This window comes from Vespa crabro, chromosome 3 (assembly GCF_910589235.1).
Source record: "Vespa crabro chromosome 3, iyVesCrab1.2, whole genome shotgun sequence".
Lineage (NCBI taxonomy): Eukaryota > Metazoa > Arthropoda > Insecta > Hymenoptera > Vespidae > Vespa > Vespa crabro.
The window spans coordinates 14,082,587-14,101,866 of record NC_060957.1 but is presented as its reverse complement, the minus strand read 5'-3'; the positions used below and the strand labels follow the sequence as shown (position 1 = coordinate 14,101,866).

At 39.0% G+C, this 19,280-nt stretch overlaps 1 protein-coding gene across 1 annotated transcript in view; it reads left to right on the top strand.

Annotated features, from left to right (window-relative positions):
* The window catches only part of LOC124423024 (netrin-1-like), a 109,237-nt gene that overhangs the window by 38,770 nt on the left and 51,187 nt on the right, over positions 1–19,280 (top strand). The window contains exon 2 of the mRNA XM_046960252.1: positions 9,443–9,631. Coding sequence (XP_046816208.1) covers positions 9,443–9,631 — 189 coding nt within the window. The remainder of the gene's footprint in view (positions 1–9,442; positions 9,632–19,280) is intronic.

Sequence of the window (19,280 nt, the reverse complement as noted above, 5' to 3'; positions counted from 1 at the left end):
AATGGGACGTAGGAAGGGTGGTTAAACGTTAACTCGCTGCAAGGTAATTTGTCGCTCGAGGAATTCTTCAGATAGTTTTGACCTTACGTCTCTCTTTAATCTATCTCGTACAGTTGTTTCGAGAGCATAAAGAAGGGAGGAAAAAAAAGAAAAAGGATAGACGTGTTCTCCTATAACTAGGAGAGAATTTCTTCGTAAGTTTCTAAGAACCCTCTTGCGAGTATAATCCTCATTTAAGGAGTTCTTCGAATATCCCACGAGTATATCCTTCCAACGTAACGTTAATCAAGGGAGTTATTTAATCTCTTTGGCAGCTTTGCATAGAAGCTAAAGGGACAACTAGGAGAAAGTTGGCATGATTCCCTCTCTTGGGAATTTGATAAATATTCGTAAAGTGATTTACTATGGGAATGGCTAAATGAACGTCGATAAGTCTTCAATAAAAAAAAAAAAAAAAGGACAAAAAAAGAAAAAGAAGAAAAAAAAGAAATAAAATATACATATATGCGAGAGATCTTCTTTGAAAAATTCTATCGTCAGGGTTAAGATCACGGTGGTCTCTCTCTTTCTTTCTCTTTAAGAAACATCCATTCGGCCATTGAGAAGATGTTCGAGCCTTCGATATATTTTGAGCGGGACAGCGTCGTTTTCACAGATCCCCAGCTCGTCGTCTCATTAACGTCGCGCGCGTAGACGGGCGCTCGCGACAGCGTTAACGCCTCGTTAGGGTTTTGCGAGCGTTCGGCGTCGCGATAGGCGCGCCGAGATAATTTATTGGCTCGTAAATTTACGCTTTCCCGAATGCATAAGCTATATCTACGTAGATGGATAGATAGATACGTACATATCGTACTTGTATACACGCGTACGTATCGAGCCTGTAGAAGTAACCTAAGAGTTTTACCGCAAATTTTATCCATGCTCGTTCGTCGATAATCTTCCTAACCGGTGCTTCGTACGGCATTCTCGCGACTTTAAAACGCTTCCGTGGGTGTTTCGTCGCTTAGATCTTTTATAGATGAATAGATAGAGAAGTTATATCTCTTCGTTCTCTCTCTCTCTCTCTTTTTCTTGCTCTTTCTCTTTCATTCTTATTATTTTGTATTTCGTTCCTTCGAAGTAACGTCGGGAGGATATCTTCTATAGAAAACGACGAGAAAGAGCATGGAGTCGTCGAAGCTGTGTTGCAAAATAGCACGCGACAGCGAGACTAGAGTCGATGAGAGGAGGATGGTAGAAAGGATCGAAGAAATACCAACGTCGTCGAAAAGAGAGAGCGAGAGAGAGAGAGAGAGAGAGAGAGATGGACAGAAGACGTTAAAGTCAACGACAAAGCCATTTTAAAACCACGACAAATGCGGTTTATTGCCGGCGCTTGTTAACGAGTTTGCATATGTAAGACTCCTAAGCTTCACCAAAGAAACCTTACGAAGATATCGTCAATGATAACGATCTTAAGATCATTCTATCGATGAGAATAACGATAGAGATACTTTTATTTAAAAATCATGAAAATATTTGTTTGTTTGTCGAATGGAGTTTGTAAATCTTTCGAAAATCGATACTACGAAGGATGGTTTTTTTTTTTTATGTATGTATGTATGTATTTAATTTTGTTTTTTAAATCATCGTTCCTCGGCGATAATACAGAGCTCGGAACGTCGAATGAAGTAAAATCGTAAACGTTAGAGACCCGACTCTGGCGAGCATGGCGTAACGATAGCCACTTCTCTTCATTCTTCTCCTTCCCAACCCCCAACACCGACCAATTTGTAAGCCCTGTAACGCCCTTTCTGTTTTTATTTACACGCCTAATCTCAAAGACACAGGATTGATTTCAAAATCTCGTCGTATCTTCGATCGATCTTGTTTACTTCTTTTTTTTTTTGTTTCTTATTCTTTTTTCTTTTCTTTCTTCTCCTTCTCTTTTTTTATCATCATCATCATCATCATCATCATCATCATCGGTGAAAATATCTCTAATGAAATCTCGATCGTTGATTTCTTTCGAACGTCCATCCCTATTTCTCAGATTAGCTAATCGACTCCGAACCCTTTTCGTCCTATAACATCGAAACGAACCGGATAGCCTTCTCGAAAGGCACGAGCAGAAATCCCCGAACGAAAAGCGACTTCGCCGTGTGCTGCCGACAGCTGACCCAAAGGTTAATTGTCCTACCGACGAACGGATCTTCTTCTCTTTCGAGCCCTTTCCATTCGACCGCATTCCAATTTGTGTAAGCTGCAGTTAATACGTATAATGACCGTGATCTTTATTTCTTTCCTCGTATCACCTATACACATATAACAGTTCCATTTAAATTTGAATTATATTTCGTGTGGATAAGCACTAAGTTGAAATAATATTGTATTTTGCAAGGATTCAACGACGTGAAAACGCACGACGACGAATGCTTGTCGCATAAATAAAATAAAAAAAAAAAGAAAAGTAGAATGATCTCTTGGAAAAAAAAAGAAAAATGGAAAAGGCTTTTAACTTTCCAAGAGAACTCCGGAAGACTGTCATTAAATTCAAGCTCGTTAGAAACGACACGACACGACACGACACGACGCGACGACGACTACGTGGCGTGTGTTTCACGGTTCGACTGACTAGATGAAAAAGGTGTACAGTTAGGAGTTATCCTTCTAGATTTCAAAGGCAACCCGCCACGACCTGAGTCAGGTATCAACGAAGGAGTTTAAGAAAAAAAATAAAATAAAAAAAAAATCCTTTTATCCCTAGACTTTAATAACGATAACGATCTGACAATCAAATGTTTGACAGTCTACGGTAAGATAGGTTAACCTTAGTGCGCTAAAATTTGACGGTTATTTAAAGTAAAAGTAATGAAGAATTTCGAATTTCATTCGTTAGCCTCGTTTCGAGAGAATTGATAGATTAGAAATCGATCTCTCTCTCTCTCTCTCTCTCTCTCTATCTATCCCGTTGATTCGTCAAAGATAAGCATTTAAAGAGAAAGGAAATTATAAGAACTAGAAGTCTCTCATTGATGAAGCAAGCACTCTCGTTCTTCGTTAGAGAACGTCATTACTGACTCATACGAGCGATGTAACTCGATCAATTATGCGTCCTTGGTGGATACGTAGATACATATGAGTATGACGGATCCATGGGGAAACGTTGTCTGGATGGTGGTTCGAGATTGAATTAGTCTAGGCACAGCTAGCACAACACCGTTCTCCATTTCAACGAAAAGCAGCAAGATATGCGCCGAGTAATCCGTTTAAGGTGGCTAAGTGCACAAGCACGCTGCTCTCTCTCTCTCTCTCTCTCTCTCTCTCTCACCCACTCTGTGTGTCTTTGAAGAGAGTTGGCCATTTTTTCGCTTCTACTTTATGGACCGCGGAAGATACTAAGACGACAAGGATGAGCTTAATTGAAGAGTGACGTTAATTGAAGAGTAAAAATTTATGCGCGCAAGATTAAGAGACATTAAGAACTTGTCGTTGAGATATAATCGATACAAGTTGAAAGAAAGAAAAAAAAAAAAAAAAAAAAGAAAAAAAAGAAACGTTGTTATCGTACGAGAAAGTAGAAAGGAACGATCAAGCTAAGCCGTTAGATCTAATGATCCCGATAAAAATCTGTTCTCGAGCAATAAAATTCCGATCGAAAAGTCACATTTCGGTACTTTAATGTCCATCGCGTAAAATCCCTCGTAACTCGTTGACAGTCGACGGACATCGACTTAAACCTATCGAGCACGATCACCGATTTTCGTTGAATTTACGAAGAGGTTAAATCGAAATAAACTCTACGGTAGCGCCATAAAGTTTCCTAAGGATCCGTTCGTTTTTTTTTTTTTTTTCTTCTTTTCCCCGGCGCCTCATTAGAATCATAGAAGAGCGAAGAGAGATCCTTTTCTTTTCGTAGGAGGTACGCGAAGGGATGGTAATCGGTAGCTCGAACGGTCCCACGAATTAAGAAAAAATTCCACGTAGTACCGGTTAACGAACCGATTTTAATTTCGAGTTGGCTCCGACGCTCACGGAATAATTAATCGAAAGCATCTTCCTCCACCTTTCCTCGAGCGCGAGAACGTTCAAGAGAGAATAAAGAATTAGTGGGTCGCTTTAAACAGGTTAGATACTTACTCGCCCAAAGAATTTTATCGCGAGCGTGAGAAAAGTGAACAAATTGGGGCCCCCTCGAGGATTCACCCAATTTATCATGCTTTCCCTTACGATCCTTGAGATTACGAAATTCCTTCAGAAATTTTTCATAGAAACTTTGCCTTCCGGGGAAAAAGAAAGCTAAATAGACGATAATAACAATAATAACGATAAAAAGAAAAGGAACAAGTTTAGATATCTACTGGTACCTCGTCTCGTCTCGTCTCGTGTGAGTGGTCCGATCTAATAATTTTTCGCAAATAAATTCCCACGTATAAGTCTTACGAATTTTAACGTGTAATTTAATTGTCAAAGAATTCAATACCCTTTCGGATACGATCCGTTCCTATCTCTTCTCTTCTCTTTTCTTCTTTTCTTTCTCTCTCTCTCTCTCTCTCTCTCTCTCTCTCTCTCTCTCTCTCTCTCTCTCTCTCTCTCTCGAAGAAACTTAGAACGGCCGTTATTGATAATTAATATTCCTTGTAATGGCACTACCGCTCCTTTCTCCTTTCCCCTTTCACTTTCTCGATCCCTTCGAGAAGCGCGAAGAAACAAACGAAGTAAAAAAGTATTCCTGTTATCCGCCGCCAACCCCTCGCCCCCCACCACCGTGGTTCAAAGTTATTAATGCCCCAACGCTTTGGTCGCTCGTTTCGTCGGAATTTTCACATGCGTGGGTGGTTTTGCGAAGATAGTAAAAGGCTACACGAAGTACGCACCTGCGACGATGTTATTTACGGGAAAAAATGGAAGTAATGAAATTAAAAAAAAAAAAAAAAAAAAAAAAAAAAAAAGAAAAAAGAAAAAAGAGAAAAAAAAAGGAAAGAAAAAAGAGAGAGAAAGAGAAAGACTAACAATAAAAACAACAATATTCTCGCAGTTGTGTTGGTCCTTTGAAATGATTTTCGATAATGAAGATCGATCTATCCCGATCGATACTTCATTAACAAAAAGACGTTCGATGCGATATATAACGGTCTCGTCACGCTATAATTTTGTAATGAGATTATCGTCCTACCACGATAATTATCGCGCATCTGGCAAGAGGGCCGATTGGTGGTACACGATTATCGAGAGACGAAGTGATTGGAAACGGACGAAGCACCTGCGAGAGCTGAGAATAATTTCTCCGGTATACATGGCTAATAGCACGTTACTACTACCTTCTTTATAATTTCTGAGAGGTGCCTCTCCTCTCAGTACGATACTTCCTTCGTGAGCATAGCGCCAATTTTTTTCTTTTTATTTCTCTTTCTCTCTCTTTCTCTCTTTTTCTTTTTTTCTTTTTTTCTTTTTTTTTTCTTTTTTCTTTTTTCTTTTTTTTCCCGATCATACGCACTTAAGAATATGTGTACGCGTATCTTACGTTTCATTCAAGTAAGAGCATCTCATTTATCTTATGAGAAATTGATATAACAATAAGGATCGATAAATCTGCCACGTTAGTTTGGGTATCTCGAAAAATAATGGGTAGATACTCTCAAAGCTAAGAGCTTCTACTTCTAAGTATCCACTTGTTACGTGCAAATTTCTACTCAAGGAATGAAGCATCTACTTCGTTCATTAACTATCCGCTTTACCCTACGTACTTTCACGATGCCTATCTTGAAATTTTAACTCGATGCTGATTTCAATAAACTTGAGAACGCAGGCACGTGCACGCGCGCGACTCCTCGATCTTATCAAGTATTTTAGTTAATAAATTTAACTCGATGCAACTTGAAACAACAATTTTCCATGGATTCTCGCTCTAAGGAGAATTTTATATCGACGAAGAAAGTTCCAAGATATTCTACGTGTGAACACGTTTCTCCGTCGAATCGCTAAACTTATTTACAGAGGAAAAAAAGAAATGAACAAGATAAAAATCACGATTTTTCTTCGAAAATTCTCAAAAACGATGATGCGTGCTTACGTACTTGCGTCTGGGTTGGATGGATAAGAGCAAAAAAGAAACGAAAGAAATTATTTGGCAATTTTCTTAGGTGTTAAACTGAGTCTCACACGAGGCAGTTTATCTAACCACGAAGCTTTCCCCAGACAGCTTTGGAGAGAATCACGTATCTATCCTTGTCACACCTATTTTTCCTCGCGTTTATAGTTGGATTCTAGTCACGAACACGATATAACTATACATATATATATATATATATATTTTTCACGTCGAATAAAATTGTTCTCGTAGGAAAACCGAGGTAGAAAAAAAATTATTGCAAATCGGACGATGCAATTGCGTATAAGAATAAGAAGAAGAAGAAAAAGAGGAGGAAGAAGAAGAAGAAAAGAAGAAGACGAAAAAGAAAATGAGGGAAAAGATGAACGAAATAAAAGTCACGTTTAACTTAAGAAAGATCTTGCTTTGGATTTGGCCGAAAGAAAAAAGAAAAAAAAAAAAAAAAAGAAAAAAAAAGCGTAAATCAAAGGAGAAGGAAAGATTCAGCGCGATATCCTGAACCTGAAAACAGGTTCGAACTGTCGAGCATGCACCTTCGATGTCCTGCAACTTTTTCTTTTTTTTTTTTTTTCCTTCTTCTCGTCGTACGATCCTTGTACACCCCATAGTGTTTCCTTTTGTTTCTTCGTAAAGGGTAAACTTCGAGTCGTTAGTACAAAACGAGCTGGAGATTAAGTTGACGAGATTCGGGATAGTGAGAGGAGAATGATGCGACTGCGATAGGACGGAATGTCGGAGAAGAAAAGGGTGCGAGAAATATCTTAGCTCCTTTAGAAGAAATTCACCGAAGAAAAGGGAGAAGATATAACTATGCAAAAATGTCTTTTTCCTTGTCGAACTTTCTAAACTTTCTTACATGAAATAAAATAAATAAATTATCTCAACTTATCGATTCTAATTGATACGATAATTATGAAATATCTATTAAAAATATCGATTTTTACAAAAGGTTAAATTCGCTTTATGGAAACACCGAGTTATTCAAAGAAGAATCCACCTGTTGATTTTTCTCTTTCACGAAAAAAGATACAATCGAAAGGAAGAAAGAGAAAGAGAAAGAGAAAGAGAGAGAGAGAAAGATAGAAGGAGATAATGTCGTGATCTTAAATACCGATCAACGATCCGATCTAACGACGATTAATCTCTAATTGCAGCGATCGCCTTCGCTACGAAAATAACTCGAAGAAGAGGCGGCGCGGCATGGCGCGGCCTGGCTGAGGCAGGAGAGCTTAATAACAGGAACCGATCGTGGAATTTCAGACGGTGGCTGAACGAGGTTATTAACTATCTCGTGGTTATCTGATCGACCCGATGCACGCTCTCCTAGAGAAACTCTCAACTACACCTTTTTCCTTAGCCATTCTCTTCTCGATGCTCACCTTCATGCTCGCAAGATGTTTGACGAACATACTTGTCTCACTATATATATATATATATATATATATATACACATCATATATCAATGAAACGCTATAGTTACAGCCGATCGCTTCATCCTTTTTTTACAAACGTCGAATACTTTATAATAGATTTACGAGATTATGATCGCAACTTTCAACAACAAGATACAATAAAAGTTTCTACTATTTTTCCCCCTTTTTTTTTTTTTTTTTATTTTCTTCTTCCTTTTTTTTTTCTTCGTCTTTCCTTTTAGTTTTTCTCTTTCATTTTTCGTTTTTTAACGGAACCTCGAACGATCGACAATACGAAAGAGAACAGACAGACAGACAGACAGACAGACAGAAGCAATAACGAGGGTAAGAAAAAGAAGCGAGAGATAATTCGATTTCGAATCGACAAGCGACGCGTACTTCCAACGCTAACGATTTATCCGGAAAGAGGGAAGATTCGCCTATCTCGATTTCTACTTTATTTCGATGTTCTTTCTCCTTATTTTCTAACGTCGAAGCGCGATAGAGCGAATTGCGGTCAATAAAAATCAATTCGAATTGATACAGGCGCACTCGTTCAAAAAGAAGGGGTCTTGAGAGCCAAGTAAAAAGGAAACGAGAATGGAGTTATCGGAGAATTCGGAGGCGAATCGAACAAATTTATTTCCTAGAATGTTCGTGATGTAACCAACGATATTCTACGATGCTCGAAAACGTGTGAAGTTAAAACACACGTGAGAGATTAGAAATAAAACAGAGAGAGAGAGAGAGAGAGAGGAAGAATGAAGACAAAAAAAAACGGTAAAATGTTAACAAGAAGCTCGAACAAAGCTGTTCAATGCACGTAGATACATAGCTAGATATCTTTTCTTCCTGGTTCGAATTATTGGGTCGAGAAGATTCTTCTTCTTCTTCTTCTTCTTTTTCTTCTCTGAGAGAGAGAGAGAGAGAGAGAGAGAGATGGAAGAGAGCTTGGTGTAAAAGGGTCGTAAAAATTGCAAACCCTTCCTGATGCTATTCTCTATACATCTTTTCTCTCTTTTTCTCTATCTTTTCTTTTTTTTTTTTCCTTTTTTCTTTTTCTCCATTGCTTCATCGGTGCCTACCTACGTAGCTTCATACTTGTCTTTCAATTATTCCGTTATTTTCAAGAAGTCACGAAGAAGAACGTCGGAGTATCGTGCTCTCGAGGAGACGAACGAGGGAAGTTACGGCACGAATTCTTCTTTTCGAACCCACACTCTCCTTTTTCTCCTCTTTTCCTCCTTCAGAATTCAATGGACGCGAAGCGATCAATGAGACGACGTTCAACGTTTCTATCTATCTCTTTTTCTTTTCCTTCTTCTTTCTTTCCTTTTTTCTTCCTCTCTTACGCTCGCATAAGAATCTGTAAAAAAGAAAGAAAAAAAAAAGAGAGAGAGAGAGAGAGAGAGAGAAAATACAAAAAGTTGGTGATGCTGCTGTCGCTCGTATAAAAAAGAGAAAGAAAGAGAAAAAATATATTTCCACCAAGTGAATCCGAAGAAATTGTCGTCGTTCGTTAATGCGAATGACCCTTGAACTAACTTTCTCTCTCTCTCTCTCTCTCTCTCTCTCTCTCTCTCTCTCTCTCCTCTCTCTCTTTTCTCGCTCCTTCACCTCCCGAATGAATAAACTCGAGACTAATTATCCCAATAAGTAGGAGAAAAAGAGAGTCTCGCCGTTTTGTACTTTCCAAGAAGTTTAGTAATATTAATGAACGAATCGACCAATTGAAAATTTTCCTTCCCCAACATGCAATTATTCCCTTTGATAAGAATTTTTAATGCCATTGAGGGACGACGGAAAGAACCGAAATTCTCTCTCTCTCTCTCGGTCTCTTTTTCTTTTTCTCTCTTCTCCCCTTTCTAAACCTAACTATCTCGATAACGCGAAACAATTGCATTAATCGGTAAATAAGAACGACTTGGCCCTGTTACAGAGTGCAACTGCAATCTCCACGCGAGAAAGTGCAGATTCAACATGGAACTTTACAAGCTGTCGGGCCGTGTCAGCGGAGGCGTTTGCCTGCAGTGCCGGCATTTTACAGCAGGAAGGCACTGTCATTATTGCCGAGAAGGTTACTACAGGGATCCGGCGAGGCCGATCACGCATCGCAAGGCCTGCAAACGTAAGTACACTCCAGAGACAATGCTTACATGTAAATCCAACGACCGGCAATTCTCCCTACCTCTCTCCCTCTTTTTCCACGTTCACCCTTCCATCCCCCCACCTCTCCTCTCCTCTCCCTTCTCTTCCCTTTCCTTCCCTTCACTTCACTTCCTCCAATTCCCCATGGACTAATCGTGGAAATCGCACGCTTGTGAACATCGAAATTACCGGCGAGCTTAATCACGATCGCCCGCGATCGCATTAGCATAATCCTTGAGACGCTTAACCGTTATGCGCGAACAACAGTACAGAGGAACGACAATACGATTTACTCGGCCGTTCCCCGATCATTTTCCCTCCATTTATTCATTCCATTAGCTTAAACATTTTTCTCTTATGAGCAAAACAACGTATACCCGACACACAAGAATGCCTATAACACATCATATGAATATGTTCTATGTACATTACAAGTAAGTGGGTTGGCATACTTGGATGGCATGCAAGTTGTGCAATCGCTGTCTCTCAATAATAATAATAATAATAATTTGAAAAACGTTTCAATGAAAAATATTTCGATAAAATTAAGAAAACATTTTTAAACTAAGAAAGGAACAATTAGCTGACTGGTACGTTGTCGATCGTTAAATCTCGTAGATGAACTATCGAGATAAAACGAAAACTTAAGAGAAAGAGAATTCATCGAGGAATCGAAAACGCGTATCTTTTCTCGGCGGACTCGACATCAGGAGAAAGAGAGAAATAGATAGATAGATAGACAGACAGACAGACAGACAGACAGATAGACAGAGAGAGAGAGAGAGAGAGAGGGAGACCGAGGGACTATTACCATTCGTCTCAGTCGTTTCTCGGTACTGTTACAAAGTGGTTACCAGCTGAGCAACCCCCTAATCTCAGTGCATTCAATTTATGTACGTTTGTCTAGGCCCACAAACCGCCGCTGGGATAACGATCTCTCTCTCTCTCTCTCTCTCTATCTCTCTCTATCTCTATCTCTATCTCTATCTCTATCGCTCTCTCTTTCTCTCTCTATTTCGCTCTCTCCAGCGGGCGCGAGAAAGCACGCCGACATATTCACGCTCTCTCCTTCCTCGTGTTGTATGCATAGACTCGTACCACGAAGACAGGATCGTTGTCGTTGTCGTTCTCTTCCTTCTCCTCCTGTCGTGCCATTGCATGCCACGCCAATGCATACATGCATATATGCATGCACATATATATCTACATAAGAAGAGAGAGAGAGAGAGATGGTTATATATTTCGCGATGTACACGGCGCCATTGTAATACGGTAGATTTGTTGTCCATGAAACTCCTTCTCATCTTTCTCTCTCTCTCTCTCTCTCTCTCTGTCACTCTCTCCATGTTCCTTTCTTCGTACGATAAATAAATTAGCAGAAGAGGACGAACGTCCTCTCGCAAAGATCGTCCCTTGATCTACACCGATGATTTTACTTAGAAAAAAGAAATCCTTCATCCGCGATCTTTCCTATTCTATCAGCTTATTCGGGAGAATTACAAATGGATAAATTTCAAATAGACAGAGTAAAGAAGAAGAAACGAAAGGATACAGATAGTTAAACATAGATGCGTCGAGCGATTCGATGCATTTACTACGCTCTCTTCCTTTCCATCTTTCTATTTTTTCTATTTTCTATTTATCATTTTCGTTTTTAATTTTCTTCTTTTCTTTTCGTCTTTTAGCCAAATGAGACTTTTAAATGATATTATCGCATCTTAAGGAAATTATACGTAATCGAAAAATTTTCGTAATATCGTTATCGTCGCTCGTATCATTACTTCGAAAGAGTAATTCGTGTTAATTAAAAACGAATCCGATAATAGTTTTTAATTGGTTTTTAACGCACGTAAAATACTTAAGACAAATTCAATCAGTTTCGGTCCTCGTTACGTATAGTTTTCACTTGACCGAATCGCAAATCCATTGACCGACCGTAGTAGTAATTAATGGTACGCGTATCGAAGAAAAACACGGCGTTGTTCTACGTCGGATTAATTCGCGGTCGATTCTAGGATTCGAATTACCTGCGCGTGATTAATTCGCCCTTCTTCCGATATATCTCCAACAACCAACATTAGATCGTTGAATCTCGCGTGACGCGGTAAAATAGAAATGATGAATACGTCGATCGTTTCAATGATATTTATGGTTTATCTCGCGTCGCTCTTATCTTGACTAGCGTTCATTATTATTATTATTATTATTATTATTATTATTATTATTATTATTATTGTTATTAGTATTTTACTATCCGTTTACGTTTATTATTTCCATGCTATTTCATATACTCGTTTATTATCTCTCTCTCTCTCTCTCTCTATCTCTGATGTCGATCCTTCTACAGAAAGGGAGAGAGAGAGAGATAGAGAGAACAGCTTTTACGATCGATTCAATCGCAAAAAGAGAAATAGAAAGAAAAGTGGGGGGAAAAAAAAAGAATATAGAAAGGAACGAGTCCGACGTGGTACGGCAAGGAAGAAAATTCGGTCGTAAGCTTATTAATTTATACGAACGTCGTTTTAAGGGCTGGCGGCGACCCACGCGAGAAAAGAACAGTTCTCTGTCCATAGCGAACGCCTTCGAACGTCTAGGACTAATTTATGAAAGTTATGCCGTCCTAAGACGACCTTAAATCTTCTTTTCGTGCTGTGGCTTGGTTCGCGGTGAGTGTCGTGTCTCGTTGTTATCTTAACGACTGCCATGACTGCTAACGAGAATACAGACTGTTCGTTATCTCGACGGCGAGAGCACGCGCAGAGACCCTCTCGGCACGACACTCTCTCTCTCTCTCTCTCTCTCTCTCTCTCTCTCTCTCTCTCTCTCTCTCTCCTCTCTCTCTCGCGTGCGCGCGCGCGCGTGTTTTATATGCCATCCAAGAGACACACCGGCGAGTGAGCACAAGCTCCAAGAAGAAGCGAGTTTTCTCTTCTTATTTTCGAAACAGAAGAATAGAGAAAAAAGAAAGGAGAAGAAGGTTGGAGGAGAACTATGAATTGCTAGAATAGAATGTTGTTAATTACGAGAGCAAGCAAAAAGAATCTCTTTATTCTCGTTCACAAATGAGACGAGGAAATAACAAAATGTTTAATTTCCTATTTCGTTTGTCTATTCTGTCTCTTCGTACTTTTACAAAGTAGGTAAAAAAAAAAAAAAATGCAAGAAGGAACAAAAATTAATTGACAGACTTGTAACACAGGAGAGACATGCGCGTGCCGCTACGAGATAGAGAGAGAGAGAGGGAGAGAGAGAGAGAAAGAGGAAGAGGGAAAGAGACTGAGGGGGAGAGAGAGAGAAGATACTCACCACGTCCAGCGATATTAGAAATTCCCCTCTTATTTGCGTAGCACGCGCGATCATACTAGAACGATAGGTTACGAACGATGTATCCATTCCCCCCCGATAACGTTCGCCCTGTGTTTACTCAAACCACAGTGGCACCCTCGGGCAAGGGTTGCTTCTCAAACAGCAGTATCGGTCAGCAATCGGAGACCTTCGCGGTCTCCCTTCGGAAGCTTTCGGCCCTCGGGCGGCTCTTCCGTTCTCTCAAAAGCTTCGAATATCTCCGCCTCGAGATTTTACGCGATATTAGATCGTCAAGGATAACTCAAAATGAAGTTTCTCCATTCGATAATAGGGTAGAACAACTAGCCCTTTAATATCGTTAGTAGGTGCTTCGATATTCGATGTCGATTCCCAAATGACATTTCCCTTGGACTCTATCGAAACTCGATTCGTCTTTCACGCGGAACTAGAAGAAGAGGATGAAGAAGAAGAAGAAGAAGAAGAAAGACATCGTCGAGTCTCGGCGAGCTATTATTTCGCATTAATTAAATGTCGTAGAGAAATTGAATTCTCTAAGGCACCGATAAGCAACGTCGCTTCTTCGTTACATTCGAGGGAGCTTAATGCGTCTAGAAACTCCTCTCTGGAAATCCAATCGGGCTGCTTTCTTATTCTTCCGATCGATAAATTTTCTTTTGCACGAGAGAAAGAGAAAGAGGTCGAATTTCTCGTAAGAACGTATCGATATCTTTGCACCATAAGATCCGTGTAGTACACGCCTAGAAAGGTGCTTGAACCCGATACAGAGTGCAAAGCTTTCCTCTCGCACACTCGGCACGCGTTAGCATATTCATTACTCGGCACTTAGCAAGGACTTAAGCCTTTAAAGCTTGCAATGGGATCAGTATTATTAGTCTCCCTTCCTCAATCCCTTACTACATGAACATTCTACCTTTCTATTTATAACTAAATACTTATTACTCCTATCTCTCTCTCTCTTTAATTCTTAAGCAGAAATGAATATAACTTGGAATCGAGTCTACGAAAACTATCGAATCTCACTTGATTATGTACGGTCGATAGCAATTTTCTTTTGCTCTTATTTTCTTTTCTTTGCTTTACGAGAATCGCGTGATATAAAATCTCGTTGAAAATTTTATTAGGGTGAAGCCCTTTGCAAAAAGCCACAAGTATTTAGTTACAGCTTGGAAAAAGAAATAGAAATAGAGAGAATCCGTACCCTCTGGCCTATCTTCTTTGAAATTATTCGCTCGCTCTTTCGCCGCTCGGTACATATATACATACATACGTACATACATACAACGGCAAGCCTTCGGGGTGGCTTGTTATCTGCATTTACCCTACCTCTCCTTAAGCCCCGTCTAACCTTCCTTTTTTTTTTCTCCGACTCTTCGTATCGCCCTTGGTGCACTTCGTTGCACGTTAAAGCTTACATATACAAGCTGACTCTGGTACGTCTAACGGATCCACGAGAATATTAACGCAAATAAAATTTCATTTTTATTAACTCCTTTGTATTATTTCTACGTGAGAGCAGAGAATTAACATTCTGCAACAAAATCGTTTCAAGTTTATTTTGGGTATAAACTCAATTATACTTTTTTGCAAAAGGAAATTAATACGATCAAAGTGGTAAGAGATACATAATTTCATCAGCTACAAGGATTATCGATCAAATTCGATCAACGAGATCGAAGGCGAGAACGGCAATTCAATTTACTCGTCGAAAGAAATAAGTAATAATATTTATCCGAGTCGTGTAACGTGATTCGATTACGCTTTTAAAGAAAAATTGATAACAACGCGAACGTTGTTGGATAATTTCATAAGATAATTGTTTACACGTCTCTTTCCTAAGAATCGTATTATCGCATTCGTTAAAATTATATTGTAAGTTTGTAGCTAATTCGAGATAATCGTCGCTATTAATAATCGTGTCCAGCGAGTTCTTTGAAAAACGGTCGAGAAAGGCCAAAGGATTTCGTTAATCAGATTAAACCAATTATCCTGACGAGTTTTGAGTCTTGCAACTTTCTGTATAAAGGATACCGTGAAAGATGACGAGTCGTTTTAGAATTTGAAAGAGGAGCTTAAGGTTAGAACTTTTTTCTTGTATTTTCTGAATAATTCAACTTTCCTATAGTATTCACATAAACTCGAATTATCCGGACAAGCTGTATAAACATAGAAGCCGACGTACTAACGGCTGAGAAAATAAGATTCAAAGGAATTGCGAAAATTTTGAAGGAATCGTAAAGGTACAAAAAATCGATAGAATAGTTGAAAACAGACGCGAGGAATGCCTGACGTGGTGAGCCGATGCTGTGTGAATTATGAATCACGTGTCCTTCGATCGTAAAATTTCTAATCGCCCAATGTCCGACGCGCGTGCTATTCGTCAAAACGCTTTAAAAACGGAAGAGAAATAAAACTCGACTTTTAATCACGATACGTACGATCCTGCCTAGACTTATAATCGAGCTTAACGTTATTTTTTGTTTTTTTTTTTTGTCGTTTGTTTTTTACTTCTATTTTTTTCTTTTTTTTTTGTGAAAAATATCGCGAAAACATCTTTGTTGTTCATGGATCTCGTGATATTTTCCAACGAAATCTCATCCAACGAAGATATTATTATTTTCGCGGATAACGTGCCGCGTTGTCCGGCCTATAGTTTATTTTGCACGCAATTTCCTCGTTTCCTTCGACACACCTGTTGATTCCATAAGTACACGTCGCGTTTGAATTTTTATTCCGCCATTAGAACCTTTGTCGTCGATAGATAAAAAACGATAACGTGAGGAAAATTCAAGTGGTGTCGTTAAAACGTCAAGACGATGACGCGCATGCATAATTTAAAGTTGATTTACACAATTTACGGGCGCGAGCCAACGTTCGATTCGTTAAGATATGACGTACGAGGAAGAAGGGAATTTATTTCAGTATATTTCTCAAAGTTAATTTATGATATAGATCGATAACAGAACATTTGTAAAACCGTATGAAATATGCAGCCATCGCAGCACCGGTAGTAAGTTAAATAATTTCGTTTATAATAGATCGCAAATAATATGAATTTTGCAGGGCTTAATTCGATCGCGTCGAGTTTACCGCATACGAAAAGAAGGCCCAAAGATTAAGATAAACATTTTAATTGATCGCGTTTAATGAATCTTCCTTTCCACTCGGCCGCTCGTTCAACGAAGATGTATCAACCGCGATACGACCGTATCTTACCGGAGAAGAAGGATCGGCTTGATAAAACGTATCTCGAACATTTCCTTACACTCATTTTCTCTATTTTTTTTTCTTCTTTCTTTTTTTTTTTTTTTTTTTGTCTTTTAGATATAATTTGTACACGTTTGAACACGCACAAACTATATCTCACAATGACTACGTTAATAATAATTAATTAATAAATATAACCAACTTGATAGTCAACTTGAGAAATTATAATCGAATTTTTTATCCTCGATATGATCGGTACCAAAGGAATTTGAATATTTTTACTCGATTATTTATACAATTTTACGACGATAAATTCAACGCACTCGTTTTTTAATCGTAGATCGAAATTTAGGATGAATAAGTTATGTGAAGCGAGTTAAATCGTAATCGCACGATCTAATGGAAAATTGATATAAATTGAAACGATGAAAATAGCAATGATCTCAATAAGGAAAAACTAAATCATTATTGTTAGGACAAACAAACGTTCGAAATGTTTAAATAAAATATATTTATCGATTATATTTTCTATGATTAAAATTAATTTTGTTATATGAATGAGAACAATAACAAGGAAAATATAATAATTACTTTAATACTTGTATACCTATACTACTACTATACCGTTAATAAAAATCCAAATGATGTTCTCGCTAGTGGATATCGTATTACACTGAGAACTGATAATCTCTTTCGTTCACTGTGAAGCCGAACGACCGACAATGTTTTGTTTACGTTCTCGCGCGAGAACGAATTTCTTAGAAAATATACATCCACAATAACAGCCAATTAGATTCGCGTTCATGATAATAACTAATTTCTTGTTACGAAGAAATATCTCAATATCTCTAAAGGTAAACATATTTGGATATATATTGAAGATCAATTAAAAATAAATAAAATGAAATATTAAAACTCATCAACGTCCTCGTGAATTTTATCGGATCTACATGCGTACGTAGATAATCGATTATTCGTTTCAACAAAATATCAAACAGCACGAGAACGATTATATTCTAATCTATCATTTCATTTCTTTGTCGACGGCACGTAAGCATATAGACATATTTTACGTAACAGACAATATTTCATTCTCATTAAATATTACTTCCGATAAAGAGTTGCAACTTTGGAAAGAGGATAATTTTTTAATATTTCAAAAAAGAGATCAACGATAAAAAAAGAAAAATATATATATATATATATATATAAAAAAAAAAAAAAAAAGAAAGAAAGAAAAAACGACCTTTCACGTTCGTTCACGCCAAGTCACGAGTCACATACATATGTACATATCTGATCCCCTAATAAAAATGTATTCCGAAAATAACATGTCGGAAATGTTTACTTGGGGGAGATAGGGGAAGGGGCGGGGGAGAGCGAAAAAAAAAAGAAGAAAAACAAGAAGAAAAAAAAAAGAAAGGAAGAAAGGAAAAAAAAATGATCGATTACATATGAAACGACTCTAATACAATAAGGCTAATAAATGCAAAGGAAATAAAAAAGGTAAAGGTACGTTCGCTCGCACACCTGGCAACAAGAAAACATTCGCCCGGATGTTACCTTCGCGGCGTGTAACATCGGCAGAACGAAGGAGGAGAAGATCTCAGAAGAGATGGAGAGAAATAAAGGAGAGAAATTCAGACGAGACGGAGACGGTGCGATACGGGGAGGGATCGGACGGAGGAAAGGAGGCAAGTGTGGGGGAGGGGGGAGGGGGCAATGGAAGAGCACGGAGGGCAAGAAGGATAGGGAGAGATAGGAGAATGTAGGTGGGTTTCGTGCGAGATAAAGAAAGAGAGAAAAGATAGGAGTACTCGCAAAGAGTAAGAAGCGCATTATGCGCAGCCGAGGTGCAGGTTGCAGGCTTACTTTTGTTTGAACACGCAGGTCCCTCCTTCTTTCTATCCTCCTCCATCTCTCGCGCGCTCTCTCTCTCTCTCTCTCTCTCTCTCTCTCTAACTATCCTTCTCTCGCTTTCTATCTTGCTGCCGCATGCTTATGCGTATCTCTCTGGCGTAGCCCGCGAGTTGAGGAGGCACTGTTTTACGTGTGCGCTGTGTACCCCGAGGGGCACGTGGAATTTATGCGTGTGCGTGTACCCGTGTACGTGCTGAAATTTATACAGGCGTTCCACGGGAGATGCTCTCGTAACAGAGTGTAAGGGGGAGAGAGAGAGAAAGAGAGAGAGAGAAAGGGGAGTGGAAGAATAGCATCGCTTTCAAAGCAGAGAAAGAGAGAAAGAAAAGAGGATGGTGGCTTCTCGATCGACTTCTTTTTTGTTTTGTTTTGTTTTTTGTTTCTATTTTTTTTTTTTTTTTTTTTCAAGCTTCCTTCCTCGCCTCGGGATCGAAGAGAAAAGAAGAAAGTGCCGGGGGAACAGAGAAATCGAATCATGGTAGTATAGAGGTCCCGAACGAGTAACGGTTTCGTCGGCTCGTGAATCTAAAATCACACGACAGAATTTTCAAGCTGTCGACGAAAGCATTTACCTTCACCCTTCCTTACCTTAAAGATCGCGCTTTTTTGGGGGGTGAGGGGGAGGAGAGGGAGATCGTTAAACGTTTAGACCGAGTCGCTCGGATTTACGTGTATCTCATACTTAACGATTAAAATTGTTATAGGAATAAAGGACGATCGTTTCCTTTGTATACTTTCGACGGACTGAAAGAAAAAATTCGAAGAAATGATTATATAATACAACGTGCGTGCATGTAAATAAACGAATTAAAGACTAAATTATATTTTGCAAGTAAAAATATTTAATATACCAAGGAAAAGAGCGAATCCTTCTAGGTTGAACATTCTCTTGGGTGTGCCTTTATCGAGAGAGAGAGAGAGAGAGAGAGAGATAGCGAGAGAGTGAGAAAGACAGGAGATGCATTTACTCGGGTGCGTGCAACTCCGTAGCTGGATGCACTTACGCGATGCAGGTACACGTAATTGCGCGCATAATTTAAGGGCGCGCCGCGGCACGGATATATGACTCTCGAAACGCTTTGCTCGCGCGCACGTTGCCTCGAGAGAGTACATACAAGACTCCATGAGGAAGAAGAAGAAGAAGAAGAAGAAGAAGAAGGTAGTTGAAAAGAGAACGA